Consider the following 24255-nt stretch of genomic DNA (forward strand, 5'->3'; position numbering starts at 1 on the left):
ATTTTGATTCAAGATATACCATAGTAAAAGTCTTCATTTTTAAGGTCAAAAGCGCGACCGTTTGATTTTCGATGAAAACCATGAGGGGTACCTCATGTTTTTTTGGTCGAATTCTGATCATGTTTTTTTGGTCCTCAAAAAGTTGAGCAAAGGTGTCAGGAAGTTACTGCGTCATTCCGATGGCTCATCAAGGTCGACATGTCAAGATATAAAGGTTTGGAAGCTGTCAAATTTGGTTATGTATAGCTTTATAGAGTGTATTTTACACGATATAAATCACATCTTTGGTAGCTGCACTTTACTGGAAAGGCAGTTCTGTAGTTTGAGCAATTTTTAATTTGAATAGGAGACATATTGATTTCGGTAAAGCTGATTCATGCAAATTTTGATGCACTATGTTGCTGGTAAGCTTATTAACAATGGAAATGAAAACCCGAATTTGCTGCTTAGATACTATGGTTTTGCATATTTACTTCGCAACAATCAAGCCCTCGTACAGACCAATGCTACTAAATGCTGGATTGGATGCTTAGTTGTCATAGGTTTGCACCTTTGCTTCGCTACGGTAAAACCCCCCCTATAAATCAATGCTGTCAAGTGTTGAATCAGACGCGTTATGTTCTTTTCCCAAACCCCCCCTCTCCATTGTCGGCTTTGTCTGTGGTTTTATTCACCTTGTACGGCACATAATTTTATAAAATTCGGAAAGGATATGATTTGTTTTTCTTCTTTTTTTTTTGAATGTTTTACGGTATATACATAGTGAAGATAGATACTTTTGAAGTGCATAGAAAGTAGGTGGCAAATTACATAGCACTATCGTTAACCATGCTATTTTCCTTGGATTCTATATTTATTAACGTCAGTCTATCAAAATACTTGTTAGATCAGCTTCTTTACTTTTTGAGACTTTGAAAGTGTCTAATAGGGACCATAAATTTATTACGTTACGATGAGCATTTCGACTCTTCGATTAGTTTCCTGACCTACAGTACGCTTCGCTTTGATGGAAACCAACCTACATTCAGGTGGCTCGCACTGCCACAGACCTTTGGCTAATAATGCAAAATTAATAATAATAGCTAAAATGTTAGAAGAAACTTGGTTGTTGGTTGAAAGTAATATCTCTAATCATACATGAACCATGCCGAACAAATGTCTGGTAACTCAGTTTCCATATTAGAGTTGTAAAAGTGTCCATGAACTATAAGTTTATTATGTTGTGATGGTATATCTTCTTATGAAGTTTATTGACAAAATTGCTGCTTATCCCATCAATGCTGATTAGGATTGGAATGGCCGTTCGAGGTCAACTGCCGATCTTCCGATTTGACTGTACGCAGCAGAGGATACATCTTATCTTGCTGTTGTGCGATAGTGCATAGCTCTTGAAAGAATCTACGAAGCAGAATGGTTTAGATGTGATTTCTGCCAGTATCAATTAGCAAACTTACTTTGTCTTGTCAGACTTCTTGTATGCAGTGACAATGCCGCTTGTACTAGGCATGACAAACATGACAGTTTCACCCTTTTCACCATCTGCGGATAGCCATTTGATATTATGCTCTTTCGGTTGGAGACCCATAGTATTACATTTCTTGTTCGAATATATCTCGTAGATGCCTTTTCCTACAAAGCATGCAACTCTCGGACGAAGTGTCTCAAACTTGTGATTCAGTGTTGGAATGCCTTCTCTCTGTTCCGCGAGCGACAAGTCAGTTTGTCTACGACTTGCTCTTGCAGTCAGATTTGTGAATCCCAATCGATATAGTGCTGGTAAATCTACATCATCTGCAAATGTCACTTTACGATCTACTAAGCCGCTCTCTGATAAACACGGCCAAAAGTGATTTGTGGGACCTGCATAATGATGGCCCTTCGCAGCACTTGTCAGACCTGGATTTATGCCTACAAAGAGTACTTTCAAGTCAACATCTACGTTGTCTGGTACGCTTTGTGGGATGTGCTCGATTTTAGTCTCCTGTTTGATTGTCTTGACTTGCTCCTTCTTGAAGTAGGGTGATGTTTTGGCAGTTTCCTGCTTCAATAACGTGGAGCGTCTGGTTTTCATTGTTTGGATGAAAGGAGATACTAATTTATTTGGTTGTGTTATTCGCAAGGATTTGAATGTCATGAAACAGTCCTCAACTACTAGGAAATTTACAAATCAGAAATCAAATGTTGGGAAAGAATATACAAGCTTGATTTTTAGGAAAAGAAGAAAAAAGGAAAAAGGATTGTATGTGTGTAAATATTATATGGGAAAAGAATTGCAAATAAAATGATACAGAAATGACGGTGGAGAAATTAATAAGAGGAGGTTGGAAGCATGCTGTGAAAAATATTAAATCTAGAGTGTCTACTTTCAAATGCCTGATCTCGGCCTTTCGCTTGTCGAGGATTTCCCTTCTGGCGACGGTTGTGGTGGTATGTTGTTAGGTGTAACCACATTCTTTTCAGTTGGTGAGTTGCTATTTTGCTCCATTGGTGATTGCTTTTGCTGTTGCTGTTTGTCTTGCTGCTTTATCTCTTCCCAAATGTCAACATTTTCGTTGATCTGATCTACGGTGAATTGCATACCTATGATGAAAGCTCCTCAGTATCACTATTCACTCATAACCTCACGCACTATACTTACAGGGAGTTACTTTGCTGACTGACTCGAACAGTTTTAGCGCAACAAATCGTTTGAACGTAAGTTGGAAATCCTCTAAAGGAATCTTTCCTCTTTCATTGATGGGCAAAACGGTCATGCCCAACTCTCTTTCCAGATCGCCTTGCTCAAAAAATTCCTCTGCTAGTATCTTGGCCCATCTTTTGGCGGATTCAAATGGACGAGCCTAGTCAAAAAGTGTCAACTACGAGTGACGCCTCCCTTTATCAAGCGGGCTGCTACTTACACAGTTACTGATATCAGCACATTTGATCAATGCTCCGCAGATCAAAATCTTTTCCTTTTCGCAAGTCGCCTTATTAGTAAAGTCGATTTCCTTCCTTCTCAATCGTTGTGCTTGATCCTGGATTTTTGTGACATACTCATCGTGCATGCCCATATCTGTGGCAAGAATGCTATTCACCACAATTTTACGAAACGCTAATATAATTTTGTAAGCATGGTGATATAATCCCTCTCCATGAGAATAAAAAAAAACTTACTAGCATACTCCGGGTTAGAGCGAAGATCGGTCAGCTGACTAAAGCAATGTTCTTTCAATAAATGAAAAAATGACATGGCGTGGAAGCTCTCTAAAACGGATTTATCATTGTACAGAATGGCTAATGGTGCCGAGGTAGTGATCTAGTCAAAAACGCAAGAGATACTCGGTTAGCGCCGATTTATGCAAAATAATAATAATAATAAAAAAAAAAGTAGCTTGTGCATTACCATAAAACTATTATTCACACCAGGATGTCCAACATCATGACCAATACTGGCCATAAGCAATGCGAATATGTCCAACGGCTGAAATAGATTCTTAATGTCTGACTGAACATGCGCGAACTGCACGTCCGGATTCATTGGCTGTAAAACGCCTAGTCTGCACAAGAAATAATAGTTTGCTTGAAGTACGTCTACTGCATGTCGAAAATTGTGATAAGGATTCGTACTGTGATAGGAATTACAAATGTCAAAGATGAAGTGGTACAAATCACCTAAAGATATTTGTTTTTAGTACGGGTCAAGGCGTCCACGTGTTTTGAGCTTTGTACCACTTACCACTGGGAACACGGAGTGCTTCAAGTTCATCAAAGGTCGAGAGAACTTGGTTCAGAATCATGTAAACAACTTGAATCAAATCCTTGTTATCGAAATCAAGCGGCAGAAAATCCCAAGTACAAATCTGGACTTGAAGGTACTCTTTGCGCTCACTATTCAAACATTGGCATAAGTCCAATTTCTCAATGAGGTCTCTGTGGTGATCGTACTTTAACATGGATGCCATTGAAGATCGTCTGACACTGGGCTTAGGGGTATAATAATCCGCCACAAGTTTTGATAGCCTGACAATCAAAAAGAGTACAGGTCAATGACATTGTTGTTCTATCTTGTACCAAAAAGAGATCACTTACCAATGCTCTTGACGAAACACTCCCTTTAGACGTCCTTTGAACTTTGCCCAAATCTCTCCACATTCCGAATCTTTTTCGTTTGGACACACTTTTGATACTTGATTCACATTCTGCATGGTTTTTTCGCTTCGTTCAATACGATATCGAGTAACATTCTATACAACCCAAAAAATCAATCGGTTGTGCAATGCAAAAAAAGGCAACACTATTCACATACCAAAAATAACGTCTTTATAACATCCTTGGACATTGGTTTGAGTACGAAATCCGCTGCTCCTTCATGTAAACACTTGACCATGAATGCCGGAGAATCCTGATATGAACATACTGAAGGAAAAAGGTCAGTAAAACTGCTGCGTTCTTCAACATTCTTCTTCTTCTACCTATTGGAACTACATTGGTCAAGAGTCCTTGGCGTAATAAGTAAACAATCTGCAGTAATAAATCGGGGCAATCCTCGGGAGCCTTCATATGACATGATTCGGCATCGATCAGCAAGAGAGTCGACGTTGTCTCGTTTTGTTGTTGCTCTTTGAGTTCGGCAATGATGTCTGCTTTTCTGGACTGGACGACAACTAGCCACACAATACAGTATTAGTTCATTGATTTTGATTGTCAATGATAGATTTGCTTCAAAGCTCACCGTTCGAGAATACAGAATAAATCAAATCAAGCATCTGGTTACAATCTTCCTTGGAGTCATTAAATACAACAACCGAACAATTGTTAGGGTTCAAACGCTTCATAATGTCACTACTAGTTGAGGATTATCTGCCGAGATTCATTTAGCATTTTGACATTTCATTTTACAAAAAAAAAACGTTCGATCTTATTTTACCTATGGGAACACACACACAAGCAGAGCCGAGAATATTTATATATGTACAATAACAAAAGAAGGTGAGATTATATATTTTTTCTCAAGCAAGAAAAAGTGAGGGAAGAGAAAGAGAGAAAGAATAAGCGGGGCGCTTCAATGGCCACGCGATATCATATAAAACCACCATATGATTGGCTCTCCAAAACTGTCAAGACATCCCACTTTTTTTCCATGCTGCGATCCTAATCTTTGTTGGCATCGAGTGCCCAAAACAGCACCATAGTCGGGAATAAAAGCGAAACAATCATCTCCCATTTGCTATATAGGATGAGAGAAAAATGCGAAAAGTGAATGGGTTTTCCAATCTTCTTTCGAGAGCCTTTATAGATACTAGAGATTGGATCTCCAATTCAAATTCGAATGTTCGAAATGGTTGCATAGATCCTCCTTTCCTTGAAACCAAGGCATTTACAAATGCTAAATAAGATTGTTTGGGGATGATGGGGGGGTAGTAGAGGCTTTCTAAAAGTAAGGAAATGTGCTTTTGATTGATTGAACAGATCATGAGACACATTTGGATCATCAAAATCTGCTTCAATCACAGGCGAGAGTTGCGTTTAATGAAGCTAGGCGTATATGCTTCTCAAAAAAAAAGAGTTTATAGCATCTGGACGTTTGTAGAAAAATCATGGAAAACCATAAAAGGAGCAATCCTGTCAAATCGTTATAACAGAAACAGTACCATAGCAAAATGTGGATTTCACAGATGACTAATCCTATTCACCAAGTTTCAACTACTCCCAAAGAGCAAAAACAATTCACCAGCATCTTTTAGACGAATCACTAAAACAACAAACTTTTTCGTTGCATTTTGTAAATCCAATTGTAAAACTAGCTATGCAAACTTCTATTCTATATTTTCTTGTGAAGACTTTTGGAATTCTCATTTACGACTCTAGTTGAGCAATCATGCCTTTCCCACATTCAGATCAGGTTGATCTCTTTAGATCTTCCTCAAGCAGCATTTGCAAATGCTTCAAATCCAACTTAAAATGTATTAAAAGACTTGTACTATTTTGGTTAAGCACAGGTTCGAACAATAAAATAGACTACTCTTCAAAAGCACCTTTTCTTGCTATTGAAGTCATAATGATATTCTTTCTCTCCGAACTATACTTTGACCTCATCGGCTGATTCCAATTACACTCGACCCGAAACAGTGGTAAACATCTGTCGCTCGAGTTGCAATGCTCAAGGGCAATAGTGAGGTTCCAAGTTTATGCAGGAACATCATTTTACGAGTGTTTGATATTAAACCCTATTTGTTTAGTCGGTAATGCGCTTAGCTTTGGTATTGACTTGGAATGGTTCCTTGTTTATAGTCAACCTACTGAAAAACTGAAGAACTAACCTTACTGTAAAAGCTAATCGTCGCTTGAGGCTAATCAATAGATGAGCCAATATATACAGCGCTTCTGAAGGCTCACATCACCAAGACATCAACTGATACAAGCTCATATGCGCCTGTCTCATGCATGTCTCATGCTAGTCAATCAATGTGCCGATCGGTTCACCAATTGTCCTATAAAATTGAAGTGATTATTTATCGGACCATTTGCTTGGAAAGATCCCCCCTTCCCCTCTTTTTCTTTCATGAGTGATCCCAAGATTTACAAGTTGGAAACCACATTGGTATATCTGGATCTCTTTAGGTAACAAGAGACAAAGAGCTACTCTAATCCCAAGATCTTTAGACAGGTGTTGGTGTACTCGGATACACCTTTAGAGAAATTTCATGCGGTCATTCAAGCTACCATGGGCTGGTTCAACCGCCATTTACATCAATTTGAAACGAGTGATGGTCAAACAATTACAAACAGCGGTTTTATAAATGGTGCCTTTGACGCCCAGGACGAATTGGATGGTGAAAACATGACAATTGAATCGGTCTTGAAGAGACAGGATGAATGGATGTTGTACACCTATGATATGGAAGATAATCGGGATCACGAGATTGTTTTGCAAGAAATTTTGCCTGTGAATGAGGCCCAGACGTATCCACAATGTATTGGAGGTGCTAATGCATGTCCTATTGAAGACTCAGGAGGCTTGCAAGGATACGAAGACCTTCTTGAAACTCTAAGTGATCCAAATAACCCAGAGTACGAGGAAATAAGTTGTTGGATCCTTCGAGTCACTGGTGTGCCCACATACGATCCAAGACACTTTGACAAGAATGATGCAAACCGTCGTCTGGCAAACCTCAGCTTATATGAACAGTAATCAGGTGTCATGAAATGCTCTTGCTCTAAATTCAACCCTACTAATAAATATTGAGATTTCTCTTTTTAATGTTCAACTATCGCGTTATAACCTTTTATGAGCAGCCTGTAACTATGGATAGGACTCCTTCCGATGCTCCCCACTTGCATTAATAGGAGCAATTCGTATACAGGCAGATGGAATTTTAGCATTACCCCTTTCTTCTCTTTGTTTGTGCCAAGCGCAGCATGAGTTGCATGTGTTTGATTCGTGTTTTCTCGCGTTAAAAGCTGTTCTAGACCTCCAAAATGGAACCAAACAGTTACCCTAGTCCAGCAGCTACTTATTGACACCTTTGCTCAATTTTTTTATGTTGGTCAAAAATCGACCAAAAAACCATGAGGGGTACCTCATGGAATCAGTTGACCGCATCCACGAACCAGTTCACCTCAACATTGCTACCGCCTTAATCCTACCTGTCAAAGCCATTCTGCAGCCGTCTGTCACTGCCTCCAAAATGCCGATTAGGGCCACTCAGTTGCAAGTGAAGGATCTCTATCAACCCAATCCTGACCAACCTCTGCAACTCGAAGCGCGAAAAGCACCAACCATCCCAGCTGACATTCGACGCGCTTGCAAGAAAATCCTGAAGCAAATCAACGAGAACAAAGTACATATCCAACCGTACTTTAGCCTCATGCTACAACCTCCTCAGGATGGCACCAACCGCACAACCGACATCTCCTTCAAACCGTTCATTGACTCCTATGACTTCAACAGCCAGCAAGGCATCACTCGACAGATTTCAACCAGAACATTCCGCACAGCATGCATCGAGGCTCACACCTCCAGCATCGCCAGGTCCAACTGGAATTTCTTCTGGTCTCTGTCCCTGAACCTTGTCCACCGTAATGTCATCGATCGCTTCCTCACCCACACCATCCCGACCAAACGCCTGCTACACTACTTTGAGATAGCTGAATCACCTCTCTGCCCGATCTGTGGTAACGAAGAAAATGCTGTACACTTGCTTTTCCTCTGTTCCAGTAAGGTATCCATCTGGAAAGCTATCATCTTTGAATTCCTGTGGCCAACCGTTTCGATTGGTGATATTATCCAAGCCTGTTCCTCTCTTGACTTTGAAAACATCAAGTATGTCTCCAAATCGTACACCACTGCTCACATGGTCGTACTGGTAACACTTGGCAACATTTGGCGAGCTCAAGTTCGTATGATTTTTCACTCGACTCCATTTACATGGATCGATGTGGTCCAGCAGATCAAGAACGGGCTCCTTCAACTACAAACCCAAACTGAAATTCACAAACAATTGTAATTCTCTAATCACAATTGTCATCTATCATCTGTTCCCGTCATCTATCGCTTAATCCTAAATATAATTGAATATCATATCAATTGCGCCCGCCTCTTGGCAGTGCCCTAGGGACCTACTTACACGGAGCAATCAATAAAAACAATTTACAAAAAAAAAAGTACCTCATGGTTTTCATCGAAAATTGCCGATCCACAACTTATCCACAACTCAATTATGCACTTCAAACTGAAGCATTATTATATCTACAATTATGACTTACACATCACCATATATGACCTCTTTGCCACCATTATGCGTACTATCTGGAGACACCATTATCAACAGTTTTACAACCTCATCCCCTTTAATGCCATCCAATTCTGTCGCCACATCCGCACAGAACTGTTAAGATTGTCAAATCTTAGGCAACTCTCCCATTAGTTTATTATTCGAGATTTATATATGGCGAGTCATTTTGTCTCCATACACTTGTCCATCTCTTTGATGCATTTGTTTTATTTCTAATTACTATTCTAATAAAATAATATCATCCAAAAAAAAACAAAAAGTTTTCATCGAAAATCAAACAATTGCGTTTTTGACCTCAAAAATGAAGACTTTTTCTATAGCATATTGTACATCAAAATGTTTCTCTCAAACCAAAGCATCCCTTGAAAGTTTGTTTGTGGTATCTTCATATGTAGAATTTCGACATTCTCGTCAAAAATGCTATTTCATATTTCACAAATTTGCTCCATAAGCTTATTCAAAACACCTGTTATAATTAACACCATCGGATGCACCTTGAAAAGTACTCCAAGAAAGCTTAAGGAAGTTTGGCATAATCATACTTTACATAGTCGAATCTGACAAGTTTGTCTAAACCAAGTCGATATTGACTAAAATTTAGCAAATCAGAACACTATTTCGAAGCTGCGTTTCAATTAATTTTGGCTGGCAAAGTCGATAAACGCTCTCAAATCATTCTTTTGAAGCGAATAACAAGGGGATTGCCAACTGAAAAGTACTAACACTTAATCCAAACACTATATTGCTGCTTTTTTTTTGCATGTCGTAGTATATGTGATATTTGATTGAGACAAATTGCTCATCCAAATGCGAACTGTAGAATGATATCCGTATTTAGGAAACTGAATATCCTATTTCGAATATGAACCGTACCTTGCGTTCAATTATTTGAGAAATCTGCTTGATGTGCATAGTGTTGGTCTGTCAAAGCAGGCGAGCTAATTGTTTGAACAACATAGCAACGCACACTATCAATGGTTGTACATATTGGCTTTCGTCTTAGAATCGTGCGCTTCAACAATGAGATGTGTAGAAAAGCGGTGACCTCTACAGACTTTGAATGAATGTCAAGCTTACGTTCTGCTTTGCTGTTGTGCGTCTTTGAATCGTCAAATACTTGAAATGAACTAGAATCCTGTATTGACTTAAAGCGGAATGTGATTCTATTGTTCAGAATGATTTCAAATGTATCTTTTTCGGGATGTGCCTCCGTTTACTAAACATTTCATTGTTGCATGCTGTCCCTAAGTTAAACATACCTACATTATACTACAAGCCGACTGAATGTTTTTTTTTTTTCGTAGACTGTTTGGACTGACGCTGATCAGTAACGCCTAGTTTTGCTCTAGTCAACCAAACGATACAATTAAGATGGTGAAACCTGAATTGATAACCAAAGCCAGCCTTAGTTTGTCTTACCAGGACCACCTTTTTTAAAAAACAGAATATAAAGATGAGCTCCTTGTTGCCATTGACCCTTCTTCTCTCATTTTATAATCACCTTACACTGTACAATACAAAGAAAATGTCTGCTAAAATCCATACCTATGAGGAAATCGCTCAACATAACTCTAGAAACGATCTTTGGATTGTTATTGAAGGAAAGGTGTATGACATTACCAAGTTTTTAGATGAGGTAAGTTCAAAACGTTGGCATGTTTCTTGGCAATCCACTCATGCTGCTTGTAATAGCATCCCGGTGGCGAAGAGGTTTTGCTCGACGAAGGAGCCAAGGATGCTACTGCTGCTTTCGAAGATGTTGGTCATACTGATGATGCTCGCGATCTTCTCATCAAGTATTACATTGGCGAGGTGGATCCTAACGTAAGTTTATAAAGAGAGACGTGTGGAATGAAACAAAGGTCTAACATGACTTGAATGCGATAGTCTAAGCCTATCAAGGTAGAGAGAGCTGCCGAAGCTATTCCTGATGCACCCAAGGGAAAGTAAGTATGCCATGCAGGCACTCTCATATTGATGAGGAGGGGATACTATGATTGCTAATCAAACATTCTCCTTGTAGTCCTCTTCGTATCCTTCTTCCTTTGATTTTCCTTGCTATCTATGTTTACTTTAACTATCTTTGAAAATACTAATTTAATAACTCATAGAACACATTCAAAATTTCATATTTATTTCATTTAAACTCTTCATAAAGAAATCATCCAACATTTTATTCAAACCCAAAGTCTGTTGACCTGTTACACACCCAGACATCCTGTTGTTAGTGTCTGTAGCATTCAGGCAGCAGCACATGTAATTTGGCGTGCACCATCACAAGCAATGCATTGCTGTAGCTCTTGCTGAGTAAGGGGACTCTTTCGTCCCTCCATCACTGAACTTGCCTCAGCTTCCAGATGAAATACAAGTTGCATATTGATTGACAGGAGATGAACACACGGTAGCAGCACGTGCCTTCCCAGCATCTAAAACCAGATGAGCATCTGTAGTAACAGAATGCTATAATACGAGTTGCACAAAAAGAAATCTTTAGCGTCCATCTCTTTCTTCTGCATTGCAAAAATGAAGTTAACAGATCATCTTCTCTCATTAGACAAAACCTCCTTTGAAAAGGCAACACAGCACCTATTTCTGACTCAAGTGGGTACCCTTCAAGTGAAGCCTGAGCATCTCAAATCGTGGCTCATCCAAGACAGATATTATACTGGCGGATACATCAAGATGATGGGCATCATGATAGCTAAATTACCGCTTTATCAAGATCAGCGTGAATTGGGCGACAACAATCCATCTTACTCGCCTGAGAAGGCTCAAAACATCATCCGCGTGCTCTCCTTTGCATTATCCAATGTACATCGAGAAAGTCAGTTTTTTACCGACATCTTGAACAGAGATCCTTACAGCAAGTGTCAACAATCCACGCGCCAAAAAGCTTGGACAAGCAAGTACATTGACTTTGTGCGTAAAGTGGCTCAAGAAGGAGGCTATGATTTAGGTGAATCTTTGGTTGTTTTGTGGGCCATGGAGATTATCTTTTTCCGTGCCTGGAACTTTGCCAAGTCTGTCAATGCTGAATTGAAGGAGAAGAATGGAAAGGACTCTCAAGATGTACATATTGCTACTTGTCATGAACTGATGGTTAACTGGACCATGGAAGAGTTTAACGATTTTGTCAATGATTGCGAGAGCCTCGTCAATGAACTCGACACCAGTGATCCTCGTCGTATGGCCAGCTTTGAAAAGGTGTACAGGGACATTTTGGCTCTTGAAGTTGAATTCTGGGATATGGCATACAATTAGCGAACCATTCTGTATGATTGCAGTTACCGTCGTTTCCTAGTAAATAAACAATGGGCTGAACACAATAGATCATAACGTCCTACTACTGACAGGGGCTGCGTAGCGAAGCTCCTCGAGACATGACGAATCGCGTCGCATTTTGTAGCCAACAAACAACATGTGTGACCCTTCAAGTTGCGCGTAGATCGCGTACTCTGAAAACAGACCATCATGTCCGAGAAAATGAAAAAGCACCGTTGTTTCTGTTCATTTACACTCGCACAAGTTATGTCTTTAGAAGAGCCGCCTGTTATTTTGCTGCGATGGTGTAAAGACAGAAGTGGCATTCGACTGAAGAAAGACTATCTCAGATTATGGAAGGCTGCCAAGAGCCAGCCCATTGTCGATTACGAAGCTGCCTACTCTGAACTCGTAGCCGATTTCCTCAAAACTGATATATCAACCACATCAGAGCCTGTTATTCAAGACGAATTTGCTCAGAACCCTGTAGATACATTTCCAGTAGGTCATTTGCGAGAAGGATGTGGTGTCATACTTCAGATACAAGACACTTTGGATATCAGACATTCTACTTTTTCCTTGTTGAATTCTTTGAACAATGCTACGCCAGTACGACAACTATACATCGAGAGAAACGAAGGAGATGATGTTAATCTGCCCAGGGGCATGTTGCAATGGGTGCTAACAGACGGCACCAAACAAATATACGCAATGGAGATTGAGGCCATTCCAGGCTTGGATCTAAAGACTCCTTTTGGCTGCAAGGTAAGCTCTCAAGAGTATATTATATGTGATTTGACTAAGCAGTTTCATACTAGCTGCTCATCAAAGGATGTCGGGTCAGAAGAGGGATGTTGATGCTGACAAAGGACAATGTCAAAGTGCTGGGAGGCGATGTAATGGAGCTATATGGAGGAGACATGATTGCAGAACTGGAGGATCGATTCAAGAGGAAACTGGGCATTATAAACGAGCCAATAACACCAGTGCCTACAGAGAATGGTAATATCCCTGGAGCACACGCCGCGCCTACACAAGCACAAAACAGCAGGAATCCTGCAATGTCCGCACAGAGCATAATGCAGACAGAACAACCAGATAACTTTGACGACGACATAAATTACGATGACTTACCCATGGATTCCTTCGAAACTGACACGGCAAGCTCGAGGGCGATGGAGTCTGTTGGCACAGATTCAAATGCAACACTTCTCAACACTGCCAGCATGGGCTACAGCGATGATGATGATTTCATGGATCCACCGCCACCGCACGTCAGTCCTTCTCGTCCATCCACCAGCATAAACAGAGCCAGCTTGACTAAAAGACCGCAGCAAGCACAAGAAACAACCGCTTCAAGCAAGAGAACCAGAGTAGAGGCCTCATCGCCTGTAGCAGAAGTACCCGCATCGACCACACCAGCACCACCACAGCACGACCAAAATGTTGTAGAACCGACTCCCATGGACACAGACGAAGACGATGAAGATGAACAAGGAGATTTGTCATTTGTGGATCCCAGCGTGTGGGCAAATTTCGAAATGGCAGTTAACAATGACAAGATTCAATACGATGAACAAGGCAGAGCCAACTGCTCATTCGATATACTGAAACAGATATTGATTGACATGCGAGAACAGACAGGTGGCAATGTGCCAGATACACTGCGCGTCAAGGCACAGTGCATCAAGATGGCCAAGCTCAAAATGCATGTAAATCAGTGCTTTTATTTGGAGCTTTTGCTGGGTGATCCTATAGTCAAATACGAAAAGAGTGGGCCTCTGGAAGGCACCATCAGAGCAGTAGTGAATAACGAGGTAAGACAGAACACTACTCGCACCTGTCGATTGGCGTACTCACTGCTCGTTTGCCGTTTAGTTGATGTACAAACTCATGGGTAAAGAAGTACACGAGGTAAAAGAGATCTATGCTAAGGGTGGTCAAGCAGGAATTGCAAACCAAGTGTTGAAGCCAGTGCGCAAGAAGATTACTCAGATTGTGGTGTATCTCACTTTGGACATGACGGTACTGGAGAAGAACTTGGATGATCCACAGCACGCTTTGATGCCACTCATCACCAACTATGAGCCAGCTACCTCTGATTAAGCATTAGACTGCAATATACCCCCTTTTACCCAGATGCACAATTTGTAGAGTAGTTTTATATATACCTCAAAACTAATAAACACAATACAGTACTTGCCATATATGATCAGCGTGAGTAGTAGTACCACAATCACATCTATACAAACATTATGCAAGTGATAGGGGCGATGAAGCTTTTCTCTATCTATGTAGGCACGTCAGCAGATGTTGTCTTTGTAATGCAATGCCATGAGATGCACCTTTTCTTTTTCTTTTCTTTTTCTTTATAAATGGAATCCAATTCAATCGTCTTGTCGGCTGTAAAAGCTGTTACGAGCAAAGCAAACAATCTATCTCGCACACAAAAGGTCATCTCCATCAGCGCTGCTTTAGTCGCCACGCTCACCTATGTGTTGTTCAAAAAGACAACCACACCACCAAAGAGACTCAAGCACATCCCCCATGTGGACTATGTAAAGATGATGATGGCGTTACTTACTGGTAAACCAATGATGGACATCAACAAGACATGCATCGACCCTGTTATTGCCAAGAGCTCCATTGGGCTCTATCTGGTAGGTATAGACTGCAAGAAGTGAGCGATACAAGGCTAATGTGCTTCCAACTGCTGGCTATCATCAGCGACCAAGTAGAAAAGTGTGGAATATCTACGTTACTGAGCCCGAGCTTGCAAAGATCGTATACAACAAGAATGGTATGTAAAAGCCTAATAGTGTGTGATACCAGCATGACCACCATGTGTAACTGTTGAATGGTAGATCTGTTCCCAAAGCTTGATTTGACTCAGTTCAGCGCAGGAACTTACATGGGCAAGTTTTCGGCAAGATCAAACAACTTGTTCTTTTCAACTGGAGATGAATGGAAACGCCAGAGACGAGTAAGCTGTTTATCATAGATGGATGTTGTGTGAGTTATTTACAGGGTGCATTGTGACAGATTGCAAACCCTGCCTTCCATAGAGCAATGCCCATCAGTTTGTTTGGCTTGTACGCTGAAAAGTTGTTTGCATGCATCTCTAAATCACACACCACCAACGGCAGTGTAGTTGATTTGAGCGGCTATGTTACCGATTTCACTTTGGATATCATTGGCGATGCAGGATTTGGCAAGTACCACCATGGTAAAAAAAAAAGACCGCATCGCATTGGGGGCTTACACCTTGATAGACTTTAGATTCAACTCTTTGCAAGACTCCACCAGTGAATACGTTACGAGGTATGAAAAGGTAGTCGAGGCATTGATGGATCCGTTGTTCTATTTGTTCCCTGCTTTGGATAAGGACTATCTATGGCTATTTCCGAAGCGTCAAGAGATTCATAAGGAATTGGGTGTATTTCTGGACATGGTTCAAGAGATCATTGTAAAAAAGAGGCAAACATTGACTGAGCAGAACAGGCTAAAGGAATTGGCAGTGTCAAATGGAGAGGCTGTGGATGAAGTTGAAAAAAGTGCAAATGACAAGGACATTTTGACACTTTTGATTGAGAGTGCTGACGAAGAAGAGAATAAGGATATTTCAGAGATTAGCGACGACATGTTGTTGGTATGGCTGGATTAGATATTGGTTGAAATCACGTACTCATAGATTCACTGCAGAGTAACATGTGTGTGCTATTCACCGCTGGACATGATACAACTACGGCTGCATTATTGTTTTGTATTTATGAGCTAGCTGTCAATCAGGTAATACACACAGATGACGGTAAAAATGAAGTGCTGCATAATGAATAGCATTTTTGTCGATAGAGTATCCAAGAAAAAGCAAGAAGCGAAATCATTTCCATCCTGGGTGATGAAAAGTCAGACGTATTGCCAATAGCAGAGCAACTTGTAAAGATGGAATACCTAAATGCAATCATAAAAGAGGTTAGACATGCCACGGTTATCAGCCTGCTTGATTGTTCGCTGACTAATTTGGTGATAGACACTTCGCTTGCACTCTCCTGTGGCCGTGAGCAGTCCTCGCCTCGCTATGGAAGATTGCATGTTGGGAAGCACTTTGATTCCAAAAGGCTCCACTGTTGTCATTGATGCTATTAGCATCCACAGGAATCCCAAGTACTGGAAGTATCCCGATGTGTTCAACCCTGATCGGTTTGTAGCCGGTGGTGAGGCAGAGACACATGCTGGATCAGGTTTGACATACGTGCCATTTGGCGGTGGTTCTCGTCATTGCATTGGTAGAAATTTTGCTATAAATGAGCAGAAAGTCATGCTGTCCATGTTTTGTAAGTGTATCCTTTGCTTGTTCAAATGGTGACATAATGACTGATGCACATTGTATACATAGTGAGAAAATACACCTGGACATTGTCAGAGGATAGTATGCACAAGAATGGGCTTGTCACCAAAGGCATTTTTCTTTTGAATACGCCTGAAATGAAAGTTGATTTGACATCGCGATACTGAATAAAGATGTTTTTATTGTTGTCACCCAACGGGCACATCAACATCAATGGTATGATGCATAATTATATGAATAACCAAAAAGATGTTCAATGACATCCTGTTATAATATACTTGCCAGCCTTACTTTATTACGTGAAAGCCCTCCTAAACAATCTGTAGATGCGGATCTAAATCTTCTGAATTGCTCCACATCTATACAAATGGAAGCATCTTAATATACAGGCAGACAGCATGCTCGCATTGCCTCTGGCTACTTGAAAATATACAAATATAGCAAAATTTGGATGCATTTGAGCCGTATTTCTCGCATTAAAAGCTTCTTTAGACTAACTGAATAGCACCAAACAGTTACCCTAGTCCAGCAGCTACTTATTGACACCTTTGCTCAACTTTTTTATGTTGGTCAAAAATCGACCAAAAAACCATGAGGGGTACCTTATGGTTTTCATCGAAAATCAAACAATCGCGTTTTTGACCTCAAAAATGAAGACTTTTTCTATAGCATATTGTACATCAAAATGTTTCTCTCAAACCAAAGCATCCCCTGAAAGTTTGTTTGTGGCATTTTCATATGTAAAATTTCGACATTCTCGTCAAAAATGCTATTTCATATTTCACAAATTTGCTCCATAAGTTTATTCAAGACACCTGTTATAATTAACACCATCGGATGCGCCTTGAAAAGTACTCCAAGAAAGCTTAAGGAAGTATGGGGTGATCATCGCGTTTCATATAGTCGATTGTTTTTTTTTTTTTTTGTAGGTTTCATATAGTCGATTGTCGCAAAATAGATAGATCAAGTCGAAAATTGATCAAATCTGGCCAATCTTGAACAGTAAATATAATCGGAAATTGAAAGATTCCTGATGGCCAGCATGCCTTTCAGATCATAAAGGCAATTGAAGCTCATGATGCTAATAAGAAGCGAATTACGCATTCAAAAGAGCTATCACCGAGCCTGGACGTATTGCTTTCATTTACTGCATGTTTTCATATCAGTAACTTCTGATCGTTGCGAATTTCAAAACCAATGCAAAGCTTAATGTCAAATGCATGCATGGCTTTCTCCGCTAAAGATCACAAAATAGCAGAAAAAGGTGGGATTTCCAGTAATGGAGGTTCCACGCTGGATTCTAGCCATAATCCAGGCAACAACATTTTTACCTATGCATCACTTTTTCAAGATATCAAGAGTCAGAAGCGAACAACCTTCAACATTGCTCCAGCTATCGACAACAACGCCTCCACAACTGGAAGACCTTTGGACTACAACTCAACATTCGTAGAAGCTAAAGATGACTACTCTCTCGTCATTGATTGTTCTCAATTTGCTGGGATGGTATTCAGAGAGAAGCCCTTGCTCACTTGTCTTCGAGATCACTATTCCAAAGGATTGGGAATTAGAACACGTATGGTTGGTAAGAACCATAAGGTCATTGAAATCAGCTTTCCAAGCCAGGAAGATTGCGAGGAGGCTCTGAACAAGGAACTCGTCTTACAAGGGAAGATAATTAAGGTGAACAAGACTTTGGACAAAAATGCCAACGTCCTCAGAGTAGGTGTCTCTGAGCTTCCTTACAAAACTGAAGAAGTTTTGAAGCCTTTGATGGTGGAGACCTTCCAAAAATATGGGGACATTCTCAATCTTGGTCTTAGCTATACCAAAGATGGTAATTGGTTTACTGGTCGCGGTTTTGTCACTCTAAATAGGGACAAATTAAAAAGTTACGCAGCTGAACTTACCCCTCAGATCCAGTTTGGGAATTTCAAGGAGAAGCTACATTTGGTTTGGAGTAACATGAACCCAATTTGTCAAGACTGTCACACTGATGATCATATCAAAGCTGATTGTCCTCGAACAAAGAGGAAAGCATGTTTCCGATGCGGAAGCTTGGAACATCTCATCGCCGGGTGCCCATTAGCCTCATGGAATAGAGTGAAGAAAACTAATGATCACAACAAACAAGGTCAACATCGCCAGCAAGAAAATGTTGCCCAACCTAAACCTATAGGTAGAAAGGTTGACCTTTTAGATCTAATGAATGTGGACCCTCCTAAGTACCTCAACCACAAGAAGGGGAAAAGGAAGGCTACATCCCTTTCGTCGAAATCCACAAGCGATGATGAGGCACTTTCCAAGGGGGAAGTATCTTCAGCTGACGAGCCAGAGTCTGATTCCGACGCTGAAAATGTCCAAGAACATTCAACCAACTTGAACGACAGCAAGGATATGCAAATGGAAGAGGAAGGTGACTCCCATGATGGTGAATCTCAGGGTGATGAATCTCAGGTTGCTGAATCCGAGGGTCGGGAATCTCAGGCAGGTAGCCTCTCACAAGAGGATGCTCCCAAGGGACATCTCGAGGAGGAGGAGGACAATAATTCCTTTGGTGATGAGGAGTATGTCAAGTCTACTAGCGAGGAAGATAGCGATGGGGAATCTCCTAAGGTTGTTCAGGACAATGTAAGTAGATATAACTTGCGACACTCTGGGCACAAGAACAGTGTAGATGAACCTACTGAGGAACATCCCAAGCGATCTATCGATGAACTGGCTTCTACCCCTCCAGTAGAGGACAGCGAAGGTCCTAGCAAAAAGCAGATTAAACAGCAAGAGACTAACACCAGAGACGAAATGGTCTTGGATGGATCATCAACCACAAACACATTATAATTAATTAATGAGTAACACCAACCAAACTAGAAACATTAACATTAGGATAGGTTCCCTCAATTGCAGGAACCTCAACAAACAATATAACACCAATACAACAAATAGGTTCATCACCTACCTTAAGCAACAAAAGTTAAATATATTACTATGCCAGGAAACAAATATTCCTCACCATTCCTTTGAAAACATTACAACAAATTTTAAATATCAATTCCAGTACCACCAAGCAATTTGGACTGGACAATGTGGAGTCATCAACTTCAATCCATCACTGAATCTACAACAAATCAAAATACTAGAAGACGGAAGAGTTATTCTGACCAAGCTATCACTGGTTAACAATAACATGCCTCCAATTTACATTTTAAATATCTATGCTCACTCTGATGACTACAGGGCGAGAAATCACTTGTTCGACCAAATCATCAGTCTCCTCAACTCCATGCCTGAGATTATCCCTTCTCTCATCATAGCCGGTGACATGAACTGCTGCTTCGACTCCACAATCCAACGCTATAATCGCCAAACTGGAAAGCCCAAAAGTTTCATTGAATTTTTGAACACTCACTTTTCAGATTGCTTGAACCAACCAAATTTACCGCATGATTACACTTTTAGACGTGGATCGTCTCTTTCCACTCTCGACTATATGTTTGCAGGCCGCGATGCTTTCTTCAAAATGAGTGATGGTGATATCACATTTCTCTCTCAAGAATGGACAGACCATGCCTTGTTAACCAAGACATACACTACCGGCATGACTAACTGTGGTAAAGGTGTTTGGCGGGCCAACCCCTTTCTTGCGAAGAACCCTATCTACGTCAACAAATTAAACACTGCTATCTCTAACTACGTTGAAACCAAATTAGATCCTAACCTATCTGCTCAAGAAAAATGGGACCTGATTAAGAAGAAAACTAAGCAAGTTACTCAAAACTTCAGCCGCACTCACTGTTCATGGAGGAAAGCTAAAATCAAGAAGTTACAGAGCGAGAGGAACAATTTGCTACGTAGGTACCGGGATGATTCCGTCTGTCTTAATCTTTTGCTTTCTCCTGTCGAAAAGGAGCTATCCCAACTCCAACAAGAGATAGTTGACGTCCAACGACTGAGAGCAGGACAGAGATGGCACGAGAAGAGTGAAAAGTCTCCAGGTTACATCAAGCAAACATTAGCGGAAAAGGCATCCAAGCGAACAATCTCTAGCCTAAAGCATCCTACTTCCGGGGAACAATGCTTGGAAACTAGTACTAAACTTGACGCTGCCAAAGTCTTTTATCAAGACCTATACACCGAGGAAGAAATTGATCTCAATTGTGTGGAAAGAATGCTACAATATATCGACAAAACAATTCCAGCTGAGGACTCACAGGACATCATTGAAGACATACCTTACGAAGATATCATTCAAGGATCTCGAAGAACGCCAAATGGTAGTAGTCCGGGCCTGGATGGTATATGTTACGAAATTTTGCACCTTCTAGTAATCAACCCGAGCTGTGAAGCGATTATTCTGCAAGTGTTCAACGATGCTTTATCACTAGGCAAATTCCCAAAATCCTGGCAGGAATCATGTATTGTGCTGCTACCAAAGAAAGGGGATATGACTGACCTTGGCAACTACCGTCCAATAACCCTAATAGCCTCTGATTGCAAAGTGTTTACCAGACTACTTAACTCACGAGTCATAGAGGTAGCAAGTGACCTTATAGGCCCCCACCAAAGTGGTTTCCTGAGAGGTAGATACATTGGAGACCATGGGATGTCGTTGAAAGTGATTGTAGACAATGCACGTGAAGCAAGATGGAACAATTCTGGAGAATTTGTCGAATATGCTGGGATTATGCTGGACAACGCCAAAGCGTATGATAGGGTACATCCCCAGTATCTATCCAAGGTCCTAGTGAAGTTTGGTTTCCCAAAACAGTTTGTCCAATGCATCTGCAAGTTATTCTTCGACAACTCCATTTACGTGAATGTCAATGGCTTTTTAACAGATCCTATCGAGCAAAGACGCGGCATCAGACAAGGAGACAGTATATCACCAATGCTGTTCAACTTGGCTATTGAACCATTTCTGCTATCTGTGACCAAAAGTACAACTATCTCGGGGTATAGTCTCCAGCACGTCAAGCCTATAAGCAAGAGAACAAACAGTTGGGTGGCTCCTCCTCCATTGAAAGTACTCGCATATGCGGATGATGTCCTGACTTTCGTCAAGTCTCGGGCAGAACTTCTTGATCTGGAAGAAAGATTGAGAACTTACAACAAGGCCTCGAACTCCAAGATCAACTACGACAAGTCCGTGGCCTTCCCTCTTCATGGTGGAAGAATGACAAGCCAAACTGGTGGCCTAATTCAAGATCATGCAACAAACAATCTCAAAATCAAATGGTATGATTCTACGTCTACAGGATTTATAAAATACCTAGGTTATCCAATTTGGTTCTGCAATCAACAAAGAGACGTATACATCGCTAAACTGCTGGGTGATATCACTACTGCTGTTGAAAGGTTTGCAGCACGACAAGTCTCACTGTACGGCAGAGCGAATATTGCCAACACTATGATATTGTCCAAACTATGGCATGTCATTCGGATCGTTTCCCTGCCCAAAGACACAGTCAAGAAGATAACCTCAATCATTTATCAGTTTGTAATGTCTGGCCTGTATCCACCTCTAAAGGGCAACTCTCTCTTCCTACCAAGGTATCAAGGCGGTTTAGGACTGATTGATATAATGGCGCAACAAAAGGTTCTGCAATTCAGATACCTGAACGCTTTGCTGACAGAAAACAGCAACAACATACCTGGTCTCACGTATAGGCTACTAGTGGATTATTTGAAGATGTCGCACGACTCACCATCGCACATAATCCCTATACTGTTCCAAACGGCTAGATACAAAAACCAGTTAAGAGGCTTCCACCCTTATCACATGATGTTCGAGGCAATAGATACTTATATGAAGCATTCCCCATTCTCACTCGCTTGGTCTGTCAAACCAAATGTCATGACACTCTTGTCATTGCCAGTGCTGGAAATTCTTGATTTTGTCAATGAGGAAGTAGCCATGGGATACACAAGCAGAGACTCGATCAGGGAGAGTAAAGTTCATGACTTCTTCCACGTCAACCAGGAAACAAGTACTCTGCAGATAAAGCCAAGAAGTGAATGCAAGCGACCAAACATTAGGAATCAGATAGAAAGAGGTCTTCTCTGTGGGAACATCAGATTGGAATCTTTCGCGGATACAAGAAACATGGAGGCTCATCTAGACCTACAGCCTTTCGTTGCTATGCTTAACTACCAAGACCGCCCAATGCTTCAAATGTCAAACAAATACTTGAGATCAATTATGCTGGACATACACAACCTTGATGTTGGACGAAAGTTCAATCATACCATCAGCAAAGTCCAGTGGAAACACTTCTATCATCAAAACATGCATCACTCTGTGAGAAATGTCTGGTATAGAATGATACACAAGCAATGCCCGAGCAAATCAGCTCTTTTCGTTCGACGCCTGAGGAACGTCGAAGATGACAAATGTACCCTCTGCAATGATACTGAAGATGCCAAACATCTCATGGTTAGCTGCCCCCACAAAAACGACATTTGGTCCAACATCTTTGAACAATTCCTGGGATACCCCAAGGTTGCTAATCCACAACAAGTATACCAATCTATAGTTAACTTAAACCTGAAGCAATATTTCATCTACAGCCTCGATATCAAGATTACAATCTTCGACCTGTTTGCTGCCACCATTCGTATGATATGGAGATTCCACCTCCTACAAACATTCGAAGGAGTGCCATTTGATACCAACAATGTCACCAACAAGATCAGTGCTGAAGTGATGAGATTGTCAGATCTCAAGCATCAATATTAGTAGTAGCTTTAATAGATTTTATATATGGCAAGTCACTTTGTTACATACACTTGTCCATCATTTGATGTTATTATAATGTATATTTACTAATAAATAAGCAGCATCCATACAAAAAAAAAAAAAAAAAATTAATGTCAAATGCAACATTATCATCCTATTCAAAATTGCATAGGACGCTTGGAGAATGAAACCCGGCTGCTTGTACAATGCATGTCCGTCTTTTGATGCCAATCTTTGAAGCAGCCTCTATTACAATGATGGTGCTATGCATTACATAAATCAATGGTGTACAGCCATTTGTCTAATGCCACTCTATTTCACCATGATTGTCCACTACCTTTTGCTTTCAAAGCTTTTCAATCACCCAACCAAACAACGAACTACGAGATACAGGCATTTTATGGCTGAGCATGAGTCAGGACAAGCGGCTAGTACGCTTGAACTAAAAAATGGCTGCCCTGAGGCTTGAAATTTATGAATAATGCAACTTCTCACGCACGAAAAGACTCCTCCCCAAGTTATTTAAACTTCAATCTTGGGGTTTTGTATCATTTTTATCTCTTGTTTTCGCGCGCGTCAAAAGAAGAATACATTGAAAATGAAGGTTGTTCATATCGGTGAGTAGCGCGGTAATATCAGACATATCATTTGACTTGCTAAATGTGTCTTGATCCTTCAGTGATTGTCAAATTCAAGCCTGAAGTTACAGACGACATCAAAGAGGGGGCCATCAAGGATATTTTAGCTCTCAAGAATACCATTCCTCAGATTACAGATATCAGTGCTGGCAAGAACTTTACAGACAGAGGCAAAGGATATGAATACGGTAACGTATATTGTCATGTCTTTTATGTAGATATCGCGTGCTCATTGTTTGAGATGTTTTTTTTTTAGGTTGGGTTATTGAAATAGAAAAGAAGGAGGTTCGTGTATATTTGGTACATGATAGATACTGTGCATGACCTACTAACGCTTCGTCGGTTTATTAGGATCTTCCTGTTTATGCCAATCATCAATCTCATTTGGACTTTTTGGCCAAATATAAACCCACATTCGAAGATGTTCTTGCATTTGATTATGAATTTTAAAAATTAAATGAGTACAAGGTTTTGTTTTAGTTTATCAAAAGAAAG

General features: G+C 40.6%; 11 protein-coding genes across 11 annotated transcripts; 9 read left to right on the top strand and 2 right to left on the bottom strand.

Moving 5' to 3' along the window:
- Positions 1-1274: 1274 nt before the first annotated feature.
- FUM1 (fumarase fum1) lies at positions 1275-2071 on the bottom strand (the record flags this gene model as incomplete). Its single annotated transcript, XM_064827541.1, has 2 exons — positions 1275-1398; positions 1455-2071. 2 exons carry the CDS (start codon positions 2069-2071, stop codon positions 1275-1277), a joined length of 741 nt encoding a protein of 246 aa, XP_064686825.1.
- A 294-nt stretch (positions 2072-2365) lies between these two features.
- Positions 2366-4817, bottom strand: ATC70_008291 (uncharacterized protein; the record flags this gene model as incomplete). The annotated part of the gene is made up of 11 exons (XM_064827542.1): positions 2366-2580; positions 2639-2840; positions 2901-3094; positions 3157-3298; positions 3386-3654; positions 3719-3870; positions 3928-4002; positions 4072-4226; positions 4289-4398; positions 4455-4646; positions 4715-4817. The coding sequence occupies 11 exons, from the start codon at positions 4815-4817 to the stop codon at positions 2366-2368; spliced, it is 1809 nt and encodes a 602-aa protein (XP_064686826.1).
- Positions 4818-6544: 1727 nt separating this feature from the next.
- ATC70_008292 (uncharacterized protein) lies at positions 6545-7174 on the top strand (the record flags this gene model as incomplete). The annotated part of the gene is made up of 2 exons (XM_064827543.1): positions 6545-6603; positions 6646-7174. 2 exons carry the CDS (start codon positions 6545-6547, stop codon positions 7172-7174), a joined length of 588 nt encoding a protein of 195 aa, XP_064686827.1.
- Positions 7175-7565: 391 nt separating this feature from the next.
- ATC70_008293 (uncharacterized protein) lies at positions 7566-8489 on the top strand (the record flags this gene model as incomplete). The annotated part of the gene is made up of 1 exon (XM_064827544.1): positions 7566-8489. The coding sequence occupies one exon, from the start codon at positions 7566-7568 to the stop codon at positions 8487-8489; it is 924 nt and encodes a 307-aa protein (XP_064686828.1).
- A 1813-nt stretch (positions 8490-10302) lies between these two features.
- On the top strand, positions 10303-10864 carry ATC70_008294 (uncharacterized protein; the record flags this gene model as incomplete). Its single annotated transcript, XM_064827545.1, has 4 exons — positions 10303-10413; positions 10470-10601; positions 10665-10723; positions 10801-10864. 4 exons carry the CDS (start codon positions 10303-10305, stop codon positions 10862-10864), a joined length of 366 nt encoding a protein of 121 aa, XP_064686829.1.
- Positions 10865-11300: 436 nt separating this feature from the next.
- ncs1 (Calcium-binding protein NCS-1) lies at positions 11301-12038 on the top strand (the record flags this gene model as incomplete). The annotated part of the gene is made up of 1 exon (XM_064827546.1): positions 11301-12038. The coding sequence occupies one exon, from the start codon at positions 11301-11303 to the stop codon at positions 12036-12038; it is 738 nt and encodes a 245-aa protein (XP_064686830.1).
- Positions 12039-12305: 267 nt separating this feature from the next.
- ras2_2 (RAS2 protein) lies at positions 12306-14144 on the top strand (the record flags this gene model as incomplete). Its single annotated transcript, XM_064827547.1, has 3 exons — positions 12306-12803; positions 12857-13855; positions 13917-14144. The coding sequence occupies 3 exons, from the start codon at positions 12306-12308 to the stop codon at positions 14142-14144; spliced, it is 1725 nt and encodes a 574-aa protein (XP_064686831.1).
- Positions 14145-14413: 269 nt separating this feature from the next.
- On the top strand, positions 14414-16553 carry npr3 (Nitrogen permease regulator 3; the record flags this gene model as incomplete). Its single annotated transcript, XM_064827548.1, has 9 exons — positions 14414-14698; positions 14766-14838; positions 14903-15021; positions 15081-15264; positions 15311-15687; positions 15741-15827; positions 15891-16010; positions 16069-16372; positions 16435-16553. 9 exons carry the CDS (start codon positions 14414-14416, stop codon positions 16551-16553), a joined length of 1668 nt encoding a protein of 555 aa, XP_064686832.1.
- A 1057-nt stretch (positions 16554-17610) lies between these two features.
- Positions 17611-19227, top strand: ATC70_008298 (uncharacterized protein; the record flags this gene model as incomplete). Its single annotated transcript, XM_064827549.1, has 1 exon — positions 17611-19227. The coding sequence occupies one exon, from the start codon at positions 17611-17613 to the stop codon at positions 19225-19227; it is 1617 nt and encodes a 538-aa protein (XP_064686833.1).
- A 346-nt stretch (positions 19228-19573) lies between these two features.
- On the top strand, positions 19574-23122 carry ATC70_008299 (uncharacterized protein; the record flags this gene model as incomplete). Its single annotated transcript, XM_064827550.1, has 1 exon — positions 19574-23122. One exon carries the CDS (start codon positions 19574-19576, stop codon positions 23120-23122), a length of 3549 nt encoding a protein of 1182 aa, XP_064686834.1.
- Positions 23123-23782: 660 nt separating this feature from the next.
- On the top strand, positions 23783-24210 carry ATC70_008300 (uncharacterized protein; the record flags this gene model as incomplete). Its single annotated transcript, XM_064827551.1, has 3 exons — positions 23783-23948; positions 24017-24045; positions 24112-24210. 3 exons carry the CDS (start codon positions 23783-23785, stop codon positions 24208-24210), a joined length of 294 nt encoding a protein of 97 aa, XP_064686835.1.
- Positions 24211-24255: the final 45 nt, after the last annotated feature.

The sequence above is a fragment of the Mucor velutinosus genome (genome assembly GCF_035048745.1).
Source record: "Mucor velutinosus strain NIH1002 chromosome Unknown tig00001561, whole genome shotgun sequence".
Taxonomy (NCBI): Eukaryota; Fungi; Mucoromycota; class Mucoromycetes; order Mucorales; family Mucoraceae; genus Mucor; species Mucor velutinosus.